The following is a 20,438-nucleotide window of genomic DNA, read 5'->3' as shown; positions in this document are numbered from 1 at the left end:
ATATCTATTTTTTTTATTAGGGAGCTTTGAATTGCTGTAAAGTCAATTTTAGTATTTTAATACTCACTGTTGCAGCGTTTCAAAGCCTTGCTCTTTATAGAGAAGTTCTTGCTTCATCTGGGAGAGTTCTCTCTTCAGCCTTTTCACCTTTCATGAGAAATCAGGGTGACCATTAGTGTTTATAAATAATTAGTAACAGCACATTATTTCAGAAGGCCATACATTAGTAATCTAAGAAAGATTTACCATTCTCCATCACATAAATTCTATGGGTGGTCCAGGTGTTATACTTAAATTATAAGTGATGTACATAATCAGTACTATTCACCATCACTTACTTAAGACTGTGAGGAGCTGAACATCATCCGGATCGTGGCTTTGTGGTACAGCCACTCAGGGTCACATTAGAACTTGTAACCATGTACCACTAACTCTTTAACCTGGACTTCTTGCCTTCCTTTCCTGGGATCTGGGTGGCCAGCCACAGCCTGGTTTCTCACATATGCACACTGGTGCACGCCTTATACATGTTACCCCTTTGCCTGAAGCTCTGCCCAAGTCTCTCAAGGTTGGCCCCTCCCACTTCTCTCTGCAAGTTAGTTCACTCGTCACCTTTTCATAAGACTTCTCGGGTCACCCTCCCTCCGCCATTGTTCCACTTTATTTATCCCAGAGTATCCTTCAAGCGCTGGCTGTAGGAGTGCACTGTCCACAATGGAGACGGAACACTGCATACAACCATGGGTATCCCAAACATCCACAAAGGTAGTAGGAAAACAAGTGATTCATAAATGCTTGTTATCACACTGACAGAGGTACTTTTCCTGTTATCTGTTACATTGCATGGTGAGAATGGCATGGCAATTTGAAGATTAGAACGTAGACATGCCTGGTGCTTAGTCACAAATCTAATAACGGTCGTCACATGAGCAACAGAAACTTATTTTCACACATTAAGCTATAGCTTTAAGTGTTATATCATTTTTTAATGTGTTTCTGAACTTTTGTTCTCTATTTAGTTTACTCATTCTGAAAGTATTTATTGACTTTCCACTATGGCCAAGTCTGGGCCTGAAGCATGGACAGACAGACACCTCTTATTCCTCCTGCCTCCATGGTACTTACTAAACAGTAGAAATACAGTCACCCAGTGAAATGAACCTGTCCGAACACTGGAGGTTCTGTGCAGAAAAGTTACATAAAGGGTTTGAAGCCCAAGTTAGAGTGAGGGATTGGACAGTGGCCATCTGAGGAAAAGGTGTGAAGTAGGTACTCACTTGGCAGGAAGGGAAGGAAGGGGTTTCAGAGTAGGACAGGTGTCCAGATCCTGAAGCCAGGGAGTAGTTAATTCTCCACCTTAAAGAATGCTCCCATGGCTGATTCACACAGGAAGAGACACCTGAGGCTACAAAGGAAGGTCTGAGATGCAGTCTTAGAGCCATATTGAAGATGAACACCTTAGGCTAAGAGCAATGAGTATTGTCCTGGTTAGGCTTTTGTGGAAGCATCCAGATAGCTTCCACTCATTTGGAAGAAGAATCTTCACTGAGAAAATGCCTCCATTAGATTGCCAACAGGCGTGTCTGCAGAGCATTTTCTTGATTAATGAATGATTGACCCGGGAGGGGCAGTGCCACCCCCGGAAGATGGTCCTGGTGGCATGAGAAATCGGGCTGAGTAAGCGAGGATGAGAGGAGAGATCAGGCCAGTAAGAAGAAGCTGTCTTCCTCCAAGGTCTCTGTTCTGTCCCTGCCCTGACTTCCCTCAGTGATGGACTGTGACATGGAAGTGTAAGACAAATAAACCCTTTTGTCCCCAAGTTGCTTTTGGTTATGGTGTTTTATCTCACAGGAACCAGAGGGATTTTAAAGCGAGATCTGCTTTATGGGTTTAAAGAACATGGTGGTCACTGTAGTGGTAGGACCTGTGGTGCCTGCCCTGTGCAGAGCTCAGAAGAGGCAGAAATCAGGGGACTCAGTGACAGATTCGGTGATAGACTCGGTGCATGTGGTGAGGGAGAAGAGGTAGGAAAGACCCCATTCAAGTACCTGGCTTGGTACCCAGCGGGGGATGAAAGTACTCTCCCAAGAACAGACTAAATCTGAGAAGGCTTACCCTCAAGTGCAACATACGGATTTAATGTTCAGAAAGTGTCTAGGTGAGAGAAAGAAGAGAGACCCAGAGAGGTAGGAAAATGCATGACATCACCCAGGCAGTAAAACCCAAATACCTCCATGATGCAGAAATACCAGAGAAAAGACAAAGTAAACAGAAAAAGTGGCAGGCAAGGTAGGAGGGGGAAGAGCATGGGGTGTGTGTGTGTGTGTGTGTGAGAGAGAGAGAGAGAGAGAGAGAGAGAGAGAGAGAGACAGAGAGAGAGAGAAAGACAGAGAGAGAGAGAGAGAGAGAGAAGAGAGAGAGAGAGAGAGAGAGAGAGAGACGGAGACTGAGATACACACACACACAAGAGGGGGTCAGAGGAAACGGCAGGAGCCATGTGAGCCACATCTGTGTGTAAATGCACAGTACACTGACTAAAGTAGATACCCAGTATTTTATGTGTTAGAGTTCAAGCCGATGTTTTGCTCACTTACATTTTATCAGGGAAATAATACAAGTAATTACATTTCAAAGCTCAATTTGTAACTCCAAAGAGAAGTAAGAGCAATGCTATTAGAATCCGGAGAAGACAGAGATGACTTGGGGTGGGGCTGTCTGATGGAGATGGAGGTACCTGCACTGGAATGGAAGATACAGTGAAGAGAGACAGCATTCCCAATGCATCAGAAAGACATTCGCTGTGAGCATGTCAAACTAGCCATGAGTAATAAAGAGCTCCTTCCTTGTATACTTGTGTATATGACAGCATTTTCCATACTTTTTAAAAAAGACAATACCCCTTCTAATTAAAACAAACAAACAAAAAAAAGGTATGTCAAAAAGTCAATAGCGCTGGGCATTGGTGGCGCATGCCTTTAATCCCAGCACTCGGGAGGCAGAGGCAGGCGGATCTCTGTGAGTTCAAGGCCAGCCTGGTCTCCAGAGCGAGTGCCAGGATAGGCTCCAAAGCTACACAGAGAAACCCTGTCTTGAAAAAACAAAAAAAGTCAATAGCAACCCAGAGAGATAGCTGACACCTCTTTATCTTTGAAAAGAGAATTGGTAAAAAACTGTTATTGAGACCACGTAAAACTGTTGAGTTAAACCAATCAGTATCACACTGACAAACGTAGTATTGTACTTAGAATCATTTGGGATAGAATGGCAGATCAATTTAAATGTCTCAAGTACTCCATATCTCAGGGATATTAGCACTCCTCACACTCACCACAGTAAAACTTAAGAAGTGAAAATCCTAAATGCCCATCAACAAATAATAGAGGAAGTATGCTAGACACCCACAATGAAATAGTAGTTCAGCCGCATAAAAGCTAGAAGACTCTGCAGTATGGGCAGTTCTATTATTCCAGGCATTATGCTCATCACACCCATCTTCAAGTGTCACAATTATGTATGATACAGACATAGTTCCAGTTCTTATTATATAGGTGAGGAGTATGGGACCTCATAACAGTGGGGAATCTAGCAGAGACCAGGGTGGAACCCAGGAGAAGTTTTAAAGCTCCAGTTAGAACTACAGCACCTTAGAAGTGTCGATATACCTGGCCCAGAACTGAAGGCATGGCCTGCTCATAAGCCCAGCGTCAGACCTTTCTCTTATGCCTGAACTTCCTGCAGCCATAACCACCATCTGAGTCTATGCTTCAGTTCCCTGGGAATCAAATCTCACACCCAGAATTGAAAGGCAAGAGACTCAGGACTTTGGCACATTCCCTGCGTTCTCTACTGCTAAAGCAACCGACATTTTAAATTGATTTCAGAGTTATTTCTGAAAACTAGGAAGACACTGTGATCAAATGTGTATGACTGGAAACTACAGTACTTCTTCCCACTTCGTACAGCCTAGTGCACTGTTTTATTTCAAAAGCAGGAGAATGAAGAGGATGACAAGGAACAAAAGTAAATCCAAAACCTGTAAGGCTTTGAAAGATGGGGAGACGGGCAGGTTTCCCCAGCTTGCCCCTGAGGTGAACCCAGCAGCATTAAAGCTATAATGAGCAAAATGGCATTTTACTAATGAGTACTTTCCCCTTTCATGGTCTCTCCATTGTCTTGTGGGGAGCTCCTCTGTAAAACAAGAAAGGGCAACTGTCAACCTGCTCCTTCTGGAATCTCTCTTGACTACTGCTCCTACCCTGCACCAAGTCTGCACAACTCATCTTATCAACTGCAGATGGTCAGAAGACCAAAATCACTTCTAAACTTAAAAAAACAGGGGCGGGGGGACCAGAACCCCAGGTGCTGCTAGGACCATTTGTGATGACTAATTAATGGATTTTTTGTCATAAGAAACAAGATGGCTGAATGAAATATTTTTTAAACTCTAATAAAAATTTTTATAAAGCCAATGAGAAAAAGTATATTAACATGTATGAATTATCCTGTCTGAAGATAAAAATAATAGAGAATGTTGTAAAAATTCTCTACAAACATATAAAAATAGCCAGCAAGTTATCAGATAACCCAACAATTCCACTCCAAGAAAATATGCAGAGACAGGAAATTGTATCTTCACAAACATATATACATGTATGTTCACAGCCTCACAGATGTGGAAACAACTGCAATTCAAATTACAGTTTGACTGATGGAAGAATACATACAGTATGTTCCTCAATACTAGAAAGGACTATTGTTTTGATATATACTACCACCACACAATGGGACCTTTAAGACATTACAGAAACAAAGAAGCCAACTAAAGAAGACAAGATGTTATAGATGACTGCCTCAGTCAGTGTTCTATTGGCACCATGACCACAGCAACTCTTACAAAGGAAAACATTTAAAGTATAGGTTTGCTAACAGTTTCAGAGGCTTACCATGATCATCATGGTAGGGAACATGGTGTCAGGAAGGTGGGCATGGTACAGGATGTTGCTGAACATCTACATCTTGATCCTCAGGCAGCAGACACAGAGAGAGAACTGGGCTTGGCATGGGCTTCTGAAACCTCAAAGGTCACCCGCCATGACACACTTCCTCGATCCAGGCCACACTCACTCCAACAAGGTCACACCTCCTAATCCTTCTCAAACAGTACCACTCCCTGATGACTAAGCATTCACACATAGGAGCCTATGGGGGCCATTCTTACTTAAGCCACCACATTGACATTTGTGTGAGACAGTCCCAGCTCACAAGGCTGGGGAGAAAGAGTAAAACAGTGGCTAAAGTCTGGGACTTGGGAGATTGGAGAAGAAAGTATGTGAAATGAGGAGTCACTGTTAATGGGGGACAGGTTTCTTTTCAGGGGGTTCCTAAAGACAAATTCTACATGTTCTCTTCCTATATAGAACCTAGCTTTTGTGGGGGGCTGTATGTCATGAAACTAGGAAGGGAACTATGAGAGGGAAAAGGTAATAGGATATATATATGATATAAAACCAGGCAAAAGGCTCAAATGGTACAGGAAAGGGATAAGAAAATGAGGGAGGGAGGGGGAAGGGGGAGAGGGGGGAGGGGGGGGGGGAGGGGGAGGGGAGGGGGAGGGGGGGAGGGGGGAGGGGGGAGAGAGTAGAGGGAAGGCAACATTAACAAACTGTGTTTCCAAATACCATAACAGAACTCAATGTTAAACTAATATTTAATTAAAAATGAAAAAAGGAATAAAAGCATTGGGGCATGTGATAGAAATATAAAAGATAGATTGCTCTCCCTTATCCATAAAAGGAGCCTAATCTTTCCTATAAGAAGTATTTTAACCTAGGTGTGGTGGTGCAGGCCTTTAATCCAAGGATTAGGAGGGAGAGGCAGGTGGATCTCTATGAACTCAAACCAGCCTGGTTTACATAGTGAGTTCCAGGTCAGAACTACATAGAGAGACTTTGTTTCATATGACAGATTGCCATGGAAGGGGAGCAGAAAGGGGATGGGGTGGTGGGTGGGTGGGGGGCAGGGGAGGAGGAGAGGGAGAGGGAACTGGGATTGACATGTAAAACAATCTTGTTTCTAATTTAAATAAAAAAGATCACAAAAAATTTTAACAAAAAAGAAAAAAAAAAGTTTTTATTCTTTCAGAATTTATACAAGCATACAATGTATTTCCAGCATATTCACTCCCTTATCCCAATAAAGTGTTTTTTTAATCTAAGATAATTCCCTTTAGCCTGCTTTAAATGTTCTTTTCCTGTTCTGGCTTCTTGTTTGTCCAGACTTCATAAAACCATAGAAACTGATCATTTACAAATGTATTTGTCTCCGTGTGTGTGTGTGTGTGTGTGTGTGTGTGTTTACACTATAGGAAGACACCATATTCTTTCCTAGAGAAGTCAGCTGAATCTAATTTTGTAAAAGGCTCTAAGCACAGTAGAAATAGAGTAAAGAAGCTAGTGACTTAACATGAGTGAGAAGAAGCTACGAATCTCTCAACAACACAATGTCAAAGAAGGAATTCATTTGCATATATTATTTAGCCTGCAGTACAGAGCCCTTAAAAATTAGTCAAAGAGGTCAAAATCATTAGAGAAAAACAGAAATAAAATACCATTAAATCCATGAAATGATTGTTATATCTTTTCAAGGCTTGACACTGATTTTTTTTTGGGGGGGGGCACAAATGTGCTGTGAATTACCTTGAAGTTACTAGTAGGGTATGTGTATGGATAGCTCTTATACTGCACATTCTTCTCTCAATTTCTCTTTCGAGTTCCTCTTTTTCTTAGCCATATAATTCTTTTTTTTTTTTAAGATTATTTTATTATGAGTACAGTGTTCTTTCTGCATGTTGGCTTGCAAGTCAGAAGAGGGCATCAGATCCCATTACAGATGGTTGTGAGCCACCACGTGGTTGCTGGGAATTGAACTCAGGACCTCTGGAAGAGCAGCCAGTGCTCTTAACCTCTGAGCCATCTCTCCAGCCCCAGCCATATAATTTTTAATTTCATTCAAAACCAGTAAGAAAATTGTACTGTATTCTTTAGCCAAACACCAACTATTAGTACACAAATTGATCTAAATATTCTAAGCATAAAACATCCGATGTAAATTCTGGGGCCACAAATTAGCGTTGGTCACTCCTGCATCCTGGAAATCAGGTCAGCAACATCTGTAACTCAGAATGTAAGACAAAGGGTATGTGTGTGGAGAGAGAGAGAGAGAGAGAGAGAGAGAGAGAGAGAGAGAGAGAGAGAGAGAGAGAGAGAATCTACTAGGATTACCCAGGCTGGCTATGGAGCTGAAGCAGGCTGGGATCATAGGCATGTACCTCTTTAAGCTAAAGATTATACAAAATGCAAATATAAAGATCTTTCATGTGTAGTGAAAAAGTCAATCCTTATTTTTAGTGATTCATATCATATGGCATATTTTTATGTCAAAAACATTGATATGATTTTTACTACATTATTTAGAATACTGCTTAAAGCACAATATTTTATATTAATTATTTCAACTCTATATGCAATTACAAATCAAACCTTAAATTTAATTGCACAGGAGACTCCAGAGATACAGTTGTAATGAGTCCTCAGTCATGCTAGGCTTGGATTTTTGGTGATAGATCTGTCTAAGACGTAACACACTTCAGTGTAACCCATGTTCCTTCTGTGTGACCCTAGTAACCCTCCTAGATCATTAGGATGGACCATCTCAGGGTAGTTTCTTTGGTCTACTCATGTCCTATCTGTGAATAGGAACCTGTACATCTCCCTAGGAAAAGCCACACAGTAACTTGGTATTTTGTTCCATCAAAGCAATGAAATAAAAAAAAAAAAAAAAAAAAAAAAAAAAAAAAAAAAAAAAAAACAACTAGTGCTTGCTTATGCCCCAAACTGTCAATGTGCTGTAAAATGCAGGTGGGTGCCAGAGCGGTATGGCTAGTTCCCTCATCTATTACTCCCTTCAGACATCAACCTATGAAAGCAGCTTGTATGACCTCAGAGACTCTATAATGGTACCCATCCCTTCCCCAAATGCTACCCAGACACCCCCTTCCCCGAGTGCTACCCAGCCATCTCCTCCTCCTTCCCCAAGTGCTACCCAGCCAACACTTGGAGAGTTAGCAGAGTCAGCCAGAGTGCTCAAAGCAGGCTCCAGCATAAAGCAGCAGCAGAGCGGGGGGCCTTCTAAAACACATTTTCAACTGTCCATCTATCTAAGGGCATCGAGAGGATATCTCACATCCTCTTCTTCACAGACTCACCTTCCCAAGGAGGGCATCTCTCTCTGGCTCACCTTGTAGTCACGAGGTGACAGAACAGGTACAATAAATATATAATGCCCCTAATTAAGACCAGAAATCCTGGCACAACATAAGCCTTGCTAAGGACTCATTAGGAAACAGGTCTGGGGATGTGACCACACAGAGGTGTCCTAAGGTCCTTGATTGACAGGACCCTCTTAATGGTTATTTGTATGAGGGACCTCAGTATGTTTTTGTTTTTAACCCCTTCCAAAGTTTCGATGTTTTCTTCCATGAATGCACAGACTACAGTGGTCTTCTGTGGCTATGACTTGTGTCACAAAAGATAACTATGAAAATGATTAACCTAAAATGTCTCACTCTATTATGGTATCTCCATTTTAGGTTTACAGAGAAATCAGGCACTAGGGAAATGTCTGGAGATCTACAAAGACGATACCAGATAACAATCTAAGCAACAGAGGAGAGGCTACCTTAAATGCCCTCCCCTGATAATGAGATTGATAACTGACTTATATGCCACCCGATAGCCCTCATCCAGCAGCTGGTGGAAGTAGAAGCAGACACCCACAACTTATCACTGAACTGAACTGGAATCCAGATGCAGAGAAGGACAAGTGAAGAGCAAAGGGGTCCAGACCAGGCTGGTGAAACCCACAGAAACAGCTGACCTGAACATCAGGGAACTCTTGCTCCCCAGACTGATAGCTGGGATACTAGCATGGGACTGATCCAGACCCCAGGAACATGGGTTTCAGTGAGGAAACCTGGGAAATCTACAGGACCTCCTGTAGTAGTTCAGTACTTATACCTAGCATAGGTGTGGACTCTGGGAGCCCATTCCACATATAGGAATACTACCTGAGCCAAGACACACAGGGTGGGCCTAGGTCCTATCCCAAAGGATATGATAGAATCTGATGACACCGTATGGAGGGCCTCACCACCCAGGGGGAGCAGAAAGGATATGTGATAAGTAGGGTTTCAGTTGGGGGTGGGTGGTAGGGGAAGATGGGAGGGAGAAGGGAACTTGGATTGTCATGTAAAACAATCTTGTTTCTAATTTAAATAAAAAAATTATTATAGAAAAAAAAAAGAAAAAAATCGTTAACGTTTCAAGGACAGTAGTAACTTCCTGAAAAGTCACAATGAATTTGGGAAGAACAAGTTTTAACAAAAAATGCCCTTATTTCTATGTTGTCAAAATAAGTTACCTAATAATAAATAAATCACAGTAACATACAGACATGCACATAGACACTGGACAAAGCACTTGAGCCCACTGCACAGTAGTCTTGAGAAATAAAGACAACTGGCCAACTAGAGAGTCCATGACACTCTGAAGACTATTTACTACAAGGTGACACAGGCCACTACTCTACACATGATTTTACAAATTAAATGAAGAGAATCCGGAGTTCAGTAGATGGAATTTGAGTTTGTGTTCTAGGGATTTTGTTTCTGTTTTCTCCTGGAGCCCGAACTCTGGGCCCTCATTGTACTACTGAGCTACACCCTCGGCCCATGCATGAACCCAAATGTGAACTTTTTTCATGATTGTTTTCTGAGAACCCCTGAGTAAACTGTAAGGAAAACCAAACCTGACCATCTATCTGAAGATACTGGAGAACTGCTAGGCCCACAGAACTATGTTACAGGCCCCCAGGGGTAGAGGGAATGCAGGGGTAGAGGTGCTCTGGGCTGTGCAGTAAGCAAAGGATACAAGAACGGTGAGCAGTCAAACCTACACGGTTCAGGGCGGAATTCGGTCTTCACAAAGCTGATGGGGTTTAGGCAGCAGCCGGGGAGGGGGGGGCAGGGGAGTGGGGTGGGGGGTGTCCTACTTCCATGAGAACGTGGACAGCAGCTCTGAGAGCTCTGCCCTAAGAGATGGGTAATCTGGAGATTGACCCACCCTAAGAAAGGGGCTGAAGACTAGATTTAGTCATATCCAATTCTAACTGGATTTCAACCATCTGCCCCCACCCCAAATGCCTACAAGACACAAAGCTAAGTGCTCTGCAAAATGCAAGATCTCCCAAAGCTTAATGTTATCTTTGTAGTGCTGCATACATCCTATATGGCTCTGAAGAAGTAAGCATCTTTAAGGATCAAGAACTGACCAAAAGCCAACAGAAAAGCAGACTAGACCCAAGGACCCAGAAGACAGGAGACCCAGGTCCTGGATTAATTAAGGCATGGAAATGTAAAGTACTATGGCTATTTTGGTCAAAAATACACATGTTAATGTGCAGAATGTGGGCAAGGAACTAGAAACCAAAAAAATAAATAAAACCATTGAAAAGTAAGTAGAATTGCTTGAAATAAGTAATAGTGATAAAACCTTCAGTTGTTCGAAAATGAAGCAATATACTTATATCTATGTTTTCTCAGAGAGGCAGGCAAAGATGTGGAACATATGACAGCAAAAATTCAAACGTCAAACCTATGGCATGTAAGCAAAGGTCATAGGTATTAAGTGACTTAGAGCCTTATGCAAATATTTGGAAGCAAGAACAGTTAAAACTCTGGCAATACACACCGAAAAACAGAAGGTTTTTGTTTGCTTGTTTGTATTGAGGCACATACTAGGCAATCATTCCAACTAAGTTAGTGCTACTAAAAGATTCATTCATTCTTTTACACACTAATTCCACTCTTGTCTTAAAAAGTAGCCAGAGATACGTGCCTTTAATCTCAGCACTCAGGAGGCAGAGACAAGCAGATCTCTGTGAGTTCAAGGCCAGCTTGGTCTACAAAGTATGTTCCAGAACATTCAGGGTTGTTACACAGAGAAACCCCCGTCTCTCTGTTCATACACAAAACCTTACTTTTAAGATCAGTAAATTCCAAGCTTACAATTATTGCAATTGACAAGTAATATTTTTTTTCTCTTAAAAGTCTTCTCAGGGTCTTCATCCAGCACTAAAACCTTCAGTTGTTCGAAAATGAAGCAATATACTTATATCTATGTTTTCTCAGAGAGGCAGGCTTCATTTTCGAACAACTGAAGGTTTTAGTGCTGGATGAAGACCCTGAGAAGACTTTTAAGAGAAAAAAAATATTACTTGTCAATTGCAATAATTGTAAGCTTGGAATTTACTGATCTTAAAAGTAAGTGTGTTCATGTATGCACCAAAAGTATGTGTGATGCATACACAGAGACAATTATGAATGGCCAGGAAATGGAGTAAATGAATATACATCCATCGGTGGTAAAACAGAGAAATGTGTCTGCCAAAGTAGTAGCTATTTAGCTTTAAAAGTGAATGTGAATGAATCCTGGAATAATGTTGGGAAAAAATGCCATGGAACCAACCACACACATGAGAAGCATTCCACTTTGACAATGTTAACAAAAGCATTCGACTCAGAGCTAGCAAGGCGAGCATTGTTTCTAGCAGAGAATGGCAATAAGAGATCATGTGAGGGTGCTGTGCAGGCTCCTGGGGTTATGATGATAATCTGCTTCATTAACATGGCAACTATTACACACATGATGCAATTTGCTCCATATGATCCCCCCATCAATGATAAACAAAATGGGTACTTATCAGCTTGATCGAAATAATTAGAGCAATGATCAGGAAATAATCCATCCTGAGAAGGGATGACAGACCAACAAGGTAGTGGGAGTTGCAGACACCTTTTTAAATACCAGGGCATCTGATGAAAGCAAACTGTCTTGCAAGACAAAGGGGGAAAGTAAATTATCAGGATGCAGATTTCCCTTGCATACACTAACTGCTAATAAGAAAAGCCAGCAACAGTAACAAAGGTATCCCAGGCCATGGCCACGCTACCTGAAGGTACCAGATCTCATCTGATCTCTGAAGCTAAGCAGGGTCAGGCCTGGCTAGCATTTGGATGGGAGAAAAAAGTAATCCCAACCATCCCTCAAAGGAGAAAGGACGCCCTGCAGGGTAGAGTGGAGAAGCTTCCCTCAGAGGCAGAGATGGGAGGCAGTCACTCATGCTTCCTCCACGGCCCGAGCTTCTGTGCACTTACTCACTCAAGAACCACAATGAAAACAATCTTACCCTTAATCGCGTGGTGGAGATCTCGGCTTTTAAAATATCAGGATCGTATTTAGTGCTGGATGAAGACCCTGAGAAGACTTTTAAGAGAAAAAAAAAATATTACTTGTCAATTGCAATAATTGTAAGCTTGGAATTTACTGATCTTAAAAGTAAGGTTTTGGAGCCCGGCGTTGGTGGTGCATGCTTTTAGTCCCAGCATTCGGGAGGCAGAGGCAGGTGGATTTCTGTGAGTTCAAGACCAGCCTGGTTTACAAGAGCTAGTTTCAGGACAGCCTCTAAAGCTGTTTCAAAAATCAAAACAAACAAACAAAAAAAGATAAGGTTTTGGGTCATGACTTGGTATTTCAAGCCAGCCCTATATCCCAGTTAGATGAGAGGTTGAAGCAGAGAGATTGCAAAATCAAGTGTTCTTGGGCTAAAAGGCAAGTTCAAGGACAGCTTAAACAACTTTGTGAGATCCTGTCTCAAAATGACCTTCCTGGTTCCTGTAAAAACAACAACCACAACCACAACCACAACCACACACACACACACACACACACACACACACACACACACACACACACAGCCAAGATTTATGTTCTTTTATAGGAACTGCTTGTTTGTTATTCTCTTTTAAGAGATAGGTTCTCACACTTATGCCAAGCCTATTTTATTTTTGAAACAGGGTCTTAACTATGCAGCCCAGGCTAGCCTTAAAGTTGTAGTGATTCTCCTGCCTCAACCTTCCAAGTGCAAGAATTACAGACACGAACCACCAGGCCTGGCTCTTCAAGCCTTTGTCATATTAAAAACAAAACAAACTCAAACCTCAGGATACAAAAACACTGAACTTTTCCTGGGTCCTTATAGAGCTCTGCTGAGCAGCTCCTTAGGGGGCTACCACTTAAAACTTCAGAATCCATCATTGCTGCTTCTTTAACTAATGCCAGCTCCCGATGACTGATGCATTAATAGAGGAGAGGGCGGGGACTGAGGTCCAAAAGTCCCCTTTAAAAGGCTCAAATTTGGTCTGCATAGAGTGCTTGCTGCTCTTCCACAGGACCTGAGTTCAGTCCCGAGCACCCATATTGGGCAGCTTGCAACTCTCTGTGATAGTTTTAGGGCATCAGATGCCTCTGGCCTCCTTTCCTTGTTCTGGCAGAGAAATTTACTCAAACAAAAGGCAACCAGGAGAAACAGTGCCCTGTGGCTCAAGTGGGGATAGGGCATTTCCCTGAACCATCTGTTGGGGTCGCCCTCATCTCTCATGGCTTGGAGGAGTTTTTGCCTAGGAGGGAAAGAATTTAACTCCACAGCAGTGTGAGTGGCCCTCGCCTCTCTGCAATCTCATCTCAGTTCTGGAGCGTGACCAGCCACACAGTACTCACGGCTTGTGCGAGAACTTGACTTCTCCTTGTAGGCATCATTCAAGCGGACATACTCATCGAGGGCCAGGGCCAGCCTCTGTTCCTTCACATGGTACAGCTCCTTCTGCGTCCTGAGTGCATCCTGGGCCACCGAGAGATAGTCCTTGAGCATCTTCTCCTGCTCCCCCCGCCACTGTTTTCTCGGATCTTCAATCTGAGTGGTTTCTGAAAAGACAGTAGTGGGAGTCTCTGTTGGGATTATTCATTGAGGGAACAGCCAGTTAAATTCTTGCCCCCTCTAAAGCATCTACCAGAAACTTTGACAGAGTGACTTGTTTAAAACTTGGATATGGGCCTGTTTTCTTCTGTTTACTCCAAAATCACTCCTGGCCCTTCATGTGGCAGTCCTTGACAGCAATGTATCCCAACTATAAGCCCTTCACACAGATGCCACCCATCTATCATCCTTTTGAGAATTCTCTGGCTCCCCAGTACCCAGAAAACAAGAGATAAATTATCATCAGCATGGACACACTGAGCCACATGGGCTTTTTTGAAGGGCCACACTTCCACCGACTTAACTCGGGACTCCTGCCCTCTTACCCAGAACATCAGCACTACTGAGGGCCAGGTCCTCAAATTTCCTTTCATACCCACAACAATAAATATGAAAATCAAGAGAACATTTAAGTCTTAATGGCAATTTTATTCAGTTACTATATATCTGTTGAATCTATAAATATTGGAGCTTATATTTCTCAATAAGCATTTCATTTTTCTATGGATTCATTTTTATTTTACCAGGAATATCTATCACTAAGTTTAAAACAATTGAAAACCAAAGTCACTTTGCTCTTGCTCTAAGGAGCAAGTCCCTTAGCGACTGGGAAAATCTCCAAAACAAGTATAACCTCTGCTAATGAACATGGGCCCTGGGATGGTTCACCCTAACCATTTTGTTATAATAAATGCATCTGCCACATACTGGTGCAAGGAGCTGCCCCGTACTGGTGTCTGGCTTGGGGTAAATGGTGATTACAAGGCAAGGTGTAGTGTTTGTGAATTTACTAGGATGCTAGTACAGGTTGGCCAAGAGACATTTGTCCTGACAAGTCACAAAGAATACATATTTTGGCCAGAGAGTAGGTGAAGAAGCTCATATCATCAGTGACACGCATGTTAAGCTATGAAGTAACAGCACCACAAATTTTAAATGGCCAAACTTTAAAACTGCCCAGTGCCCAGTGTCAGAGAGAATATGAAGCAACTACATACAACTATCATTCATAGTGACTAGCAATGTCCAATGGAATAATTGTTTCCTGTAACATTTAGCTTATTGCCATACTGCCCAGTATTCAGCAAAAAAAAAAAAAAAAAAAGAATTGCCTGCACCCAAATGGTAACTCACAAGCATCTGTAACTCCAGTTCAGGGTTATCTGACACCGTCTTTTGATCTGGGCATCAGGCATGCATATGGAGCATGTGCACAGACACAGTCGCACACAGTGCACAGGCACAGACATATACACACATGGTTCACACACAGAGATATATACACACATGGTGCACACACAGACATATACACACATGGTTCACATACAGACATATACACACATGGTTTACACACACAGACATATACGTACATGGTGCACATACACGGATACTCACATACGCAAACACTCATGCACAAAATAAAATTTAAAACTTCAAGAGAAACTGAAGCCTATGCTGGCCCATGGGACTGACTCTTCAGAGGCCAGACTGTCCTGGGAATGTGTGACCTGGCCTCCAGGTATAAGGTATGATGTTAAACTCACACAGTTCACCCAGGGAAGGCTGGGTTCTCTTGGGGCTAAGACAGGCCCTAGGTTGTAGGAAGCCGGTTCCTGCATTATCCATTACAATAATAGGTGCCTGAAGACACCAAGATGTAAATTACTTCACAGGCGCTGGGTAATCTCCATTCCTTTGATCTCTGCCTATCCCGTGGCTCATTTTTGCCTGAGGAGCTGAAGCCATTCATAGGGTAACACGTCCCAGGCGGCTGGCCAGCCTTTATAAGGGATGGTTTTCTTGGTTTAGTGTCTCCGCTCTGGGAAGCTTATGCTCTTTCACTCTCAAGACGCATTAAAGCTTGTCTGCAGAAGGATCCGAGTGTCCCGTGTATGATTTCTTGCTGGCGAGAAATACAGAGCGCGCGGGACACTAGGTGATTCACAAAGTGGTTTAGTTCAGTAGACACTGCAGCCACTGCTTCAGACAGACAGCCCTGGCTTCCTATTCACTGGCCAATAAAAGCTGAGCTTTCTCCAAAGCACAATTTTTGAAATACTCATTTTAAAAATATAAATATTTAAATACACAAAAATATGAACATCTCGTGTAATTATTGGGTGTAAACACATGCTACAGCCACAGTCTCAACAGGAGAAGTCCTGAACGGGCAGACCCTCCACAGCAGAATCTTCAAGGACAAAACAATATGGAACAGTCATCTGGGGGATATGCAAGGTGTGCAGAGATCACTGAGTAAGGGCCAAACGTGCTCCGTTGTATATTTATATATTGACTGCAGCACAGACTTTAATAGTAGTCTAATGGTGTTAGATTAATCTCCAGCATTCATACACATATGACTGTACTCTGTCTCAAAGTACAGAAACCATCACACAACAAATAGGAATGTATGGTCCTAATGTTTTATCTGACTGGAGGGGGGACAGCACTTCTGCAGTGGGCTGCACTGTGCTCCTTTTCTTTCTCTACTCCACCCCTGCCACCAGAAGGGAGCCAACTGCTGTGGCGTGGAGTGCCCAGTGGAGAAGCTCACTCTAGAAGGGTGAGGAGGCCTGTGGCCAGCGGCAGGAAGGAATACTGCCAAGAGCCACAGCCTGAATTTCCAGCAGAGCTTTGTCTAGCAGAGGCCGGGTAAGTCACCCTGGCACCCTGGCTACGAGTTTATAAAAACCATAGCCAAGACAGCTAAGACTTGCCTGCTTCAGGGCCCACAGAAATTGTAAGATAACAAATATTACTAATTTGTCTTGATGAGATATGTAACTATTAAACTAATCAAGCGATGAGATACAAGGGCTTTCATGTTTTTAGTTAGAATAGTAAGAAGCATCTGTCAGGTCCAGCTAGTCATATCTGTCCCCATGTTTGGGAACTGGTATACTTAAAAATTTGTCAACAGCTAAAAGGCAGTGAAACCTTGATACAACATTAACACTAAAATTAAGGAATTAAACACTAAAGATGGCAATAAACCATTAGTGCTTTGTGCGATAATAACAAATGTGTTTTTGATGAGTCTGAAGAAGCACTCGAGTAGACTGGTTTGGATTTGTTACAAGAGAGGCAGGAAACATTTATATTTCTGAAATATTGCACAATTCAAATATGAACTACAAAAGAGAATTCCCAAAGGCATCTTCGAAGGTTTCATAAAGCAGAACTAGGCTCATCTCATCTGTTATATTTGCTGAATGGATTTGAAAAGAATATTTATTAAATGTAAACACACAAGAAGAGTGTTTTACAAATGTGGTAGTTTTTTTTTTTTTTATTAAGACCTTCTGGCCTTGGGAGATCACTATATCATAATGCAATGTAATTTGCATGCTGTCTGCTATATTAAAGAAGTAATATATTATATGCTTTCAAACATTACATATCTCAAGAGAATTCACATCCCATCAGTTTCATAGATGTGGGACTTTACAGGCAGGGAACACAAAAGCTCATCATGGAAGACAGCATTACACTTCAGAGAATTAGTGTTTCTGTCTATAATGTACATTTCTAGTCTTCCTGCTGTGCTCAAAAGAGAGAATGATATTAATATGAACAACTTTTTCTTATCTTCCTTTTTATAAAGGAAATTTACATGTTGCCCATTTCTTCCACATATAATTATTAAGCACCGACTGAATCCATTAGACAAAATAAGATATGAGGAAAAATCATAATGTACAAAGTAAACAAAAAATCCAACAGATTTCTACTAGAATGAGAACTGTCTTTAGAGAAGGATGGTTAAGAATATAGCAATTTAGAGAGTGTAGGGTTTCTTCTGATTGAAAAAGTTTGATGCCAATGAACCCAGCTGTAATTAAACAGGATACCAAAAACTCCCAGGCCAGTGGACCTAGCCCCAATGCACTTCTCCAGTTATGATTCACATGGCCCAGACACAGAGTTTCCTTTATTCTGTCACCAAGCCCTGTGTTCTCTTTGGCTCTAGCTTTGGCCTTCTTCCTTCTTCCATCCCCTAAACTCCACCACAGGCTATATATCTCTGGTTAACTTAGCCCACCCTTAAGGACGAGCTAGCACTTTCTGCAGGTATCCAGGTACACTTCAGAAGGAAAAGACTGACCCCTGCTGTCAGTGCAATGGCATCCTTCTCAGGTGGGAGACTCTCCTTGTAAGCCATAGTGTGCCACAGAAGAGTCTACGCAAATTCATGCAAGAATCTAACTATATTTTAGAAGACCACCTGACAGAAATTTGAGGCCCCACTGCCAAAAGGGTTGATATGATAGCATGGAAACCTTTTGTAAGGAAATTTACATACTGTGTGAAAGAAATTTAGAAAACACTACAATTGTACTTGAAAGCATAACACAATTTTAAAACCCCAAGTATGTTTGTGCCTCAACAGGAAAAGGACTAAAAAGATGCACATTTAAGTATCAGGAGTTAGTTAACTTGAGGTCTTGTGAACATGGGATTTTCTTTTATCCCCATTTCCCATTTTTCTGCACTATTAACTTTTACAAAATATATACTAAGACTGCAATGGCTGAGTCAGGGGAAGGAAAGAAAGCAAAGGCACAAATGAGAAAAATCATCATGAAGATGGATGAGATGATTCTAAACTCTTTTTCATTTAGTATTCATAAGAACCCAAATGTGGGCCAGGCAGTGGTGGCGCACGCCTTTGATCCCAGCACCACTTGAGAGGCAGAGGCAGGCGGATCTCTGTGAGTTCGAGGCCAGCCTGGTCTACGGAGTTCCAGGACAGCCTCCAAAGCTACAGAGAAACCCTTTCTTGAAAGAAAGAAAGAAAGAAAGAAAGAAGGAAGGAAGGAAGGAAGGAAGAGAACCCAAATGAGTGTGAGATGCTAATATAAAAAAAGAGTCGATTTTCTTTAAGAGTGTGCTCACTGATAGGTGAACCATGCTCTAATGGCTGATGCTGTACCCTTGAATATATAGTCAGCACAAACTGGACTTGATGAGATTAAAAAGAGGGGGCATGAAGTTGGGGAGAGATCTGGGAAAAGTTAGGAGAAGAGAATGAATATGATCAAAATACATTGTATGCATGTACAAAGTTCTCAAAGAATAATAAAAATATAGTAACTTTTAAAAAGTCCATTCAAGAGAATTCTTCTAAGGAGTCTAATATTGCCATGACCAAACACAGCTTCAGGAGGAAAGGGTTGGGTTTGTTTGTTTGTTAATTAATTAATTCTTACAATTCTCAAGTTATACTCCATCACTTAGGGAAGTCAGGACTGAACTCAAGGCAGGAACCTGGGAGGCAGGAACTGAAGCAGAAGCCATGAATGAATGAAGGATGCAGAAGCCATGGTTGAATGAATGATGCTTACTGACTTGCTCTTCCCAGCTTACTCAGCCTGCTTTCTTTTCTTGCACAACCCAGGATTACCTGCCAGAGAAGTGGCAACCACCACAATAAGCTGGGCCCTCCCACATCAATCATTAATAAAGAAAATGCCCCACAGATGTCCCTACACGTAATCTGATAGAGACATTTTCTTAATTGAGGCTCCACTTCCCAGATGTCAAGTTGACAAAAGACCTACCAGGACATGTCTCTAGACAGGCTAGAAAAGTGAGGCAGGGCAAGAATGTTTACACCAGGCATGGCACCTTCATGCAAATAAAGCACTGTGTCTGCACTGGCCAGACACTTATGATAGTAACTCCTGTTTTTGATGTCTTATGCCTCTAATATTTCTTGTATTTCCTAGGTCTCACAATATTATAAATGGACTGGAGAGGAAAAAACTCCAAAACAAAAATCCACTTTTTGTCAACAGTGTGGGGAAGCGGCTGCTGCCAGACAGAGCTCTTGAGAGTTTGGGGAAATCCTAGATAAACAGCAAAAAAGCCTCAGGCAATAGCAACTAACTTATTGTATTCTGGTTTCTCTTGCTATGATAAAACCCTGACTAAAGCTACTTCTATGCAAATGAAGGATAGTATTTGCATTAATTATATTTCTTTTGCTGGACCACCCTGGGAATTGCTCTCTGGCTGTTCTAGGTGAAAATGCTTGATGGAGTTCAATGAGGCTTGTAATAGAAAGAAAGAAAGAAAGAAAGAAAGAAAATTTAGCATACACTGTTCCAAACAGTCATGGCTAGAATAACAGCATCTGGAGCCAAAATTGGGCTTCAGCAGCAAGCAGCTGTACTTACAGCATAACTTCCTCAAGGCAGTCTTGGAGTTCTAACTATTTAAGGCAGCCTGGCCAGCCGTTTGGCTTGTGGTCCTCCATTAAATGTAGTTAGTACATCAGGGAATGAGCTAACTATGTCAGCTAGAGAGTCAAATTATCTTAAGTGCCCAACAGCTTAGAGGAAAGTTAACCACTAAAAGGGGTACCTACAATAAAGGTCTAATATCAGCACCATGGTAATCTGAAGAATTTAACAGGACTCTAGCAGCATCTGGATGAGGCAGATCCCAATAAATCTGTCTCATTTATATTATTAGGTATTACATGATTACGTTTAGTACCAAGA

At 41.9% G+C, this 20,438-nt stretch overlaps 1 protein-coding gene across 2 annotated transcripts in view; it reads right to left on the bottom strand.

The window, feature by feature from the left end:
• Wwc2 (WW and C2 domain containing 2) overlaps nt 1-20,438 on the bottom strand; it is a 152,954-nt gene that overhangs the window by 58,289 nt on the left and 74,227 nt on the right. For both annotated transcript variants that reach the window (XM_027391062.2, XM_027391063.2), the window contains exons 3-5: nt 13,674-13,877; nt 12,304-12,380; nt 68-147 (exon numbers count right to left, since the gene is read on the bottom strand). In XM_027391062.2, the coding sequence (XP_027246863.1) occupies nt 68-147; nt 12,304-12,380; nt 13,674-13,877 (361 nt within the window). The remainder of the gene's footprint in view (nt 1-67; nt 148-12,303; nt 12,381-13,673; nt 13,878-20,438) is intronic.

The sequence above is a fragment of the Cricetulus griseus genome, assembly GCF_003668045.3.
Source record: "Cricetulus griseus strain 17A/GY chromosome 1 unlocalized genomic scaffold, alternate assembly CriGri-PICRH-1.0 chr1_1, whole genome shotgun sequence".
In the NCBI taxonomy this organism is placed as follows: Eukaryota; Metazoa; Chordata; class Mammalia; order Rodentia; family Cricetidae; genus Cricetulus; species Cricetulus griseus.
This window is presented reverse-complemented; position numbering and strand designations above follow the sequence as displayed.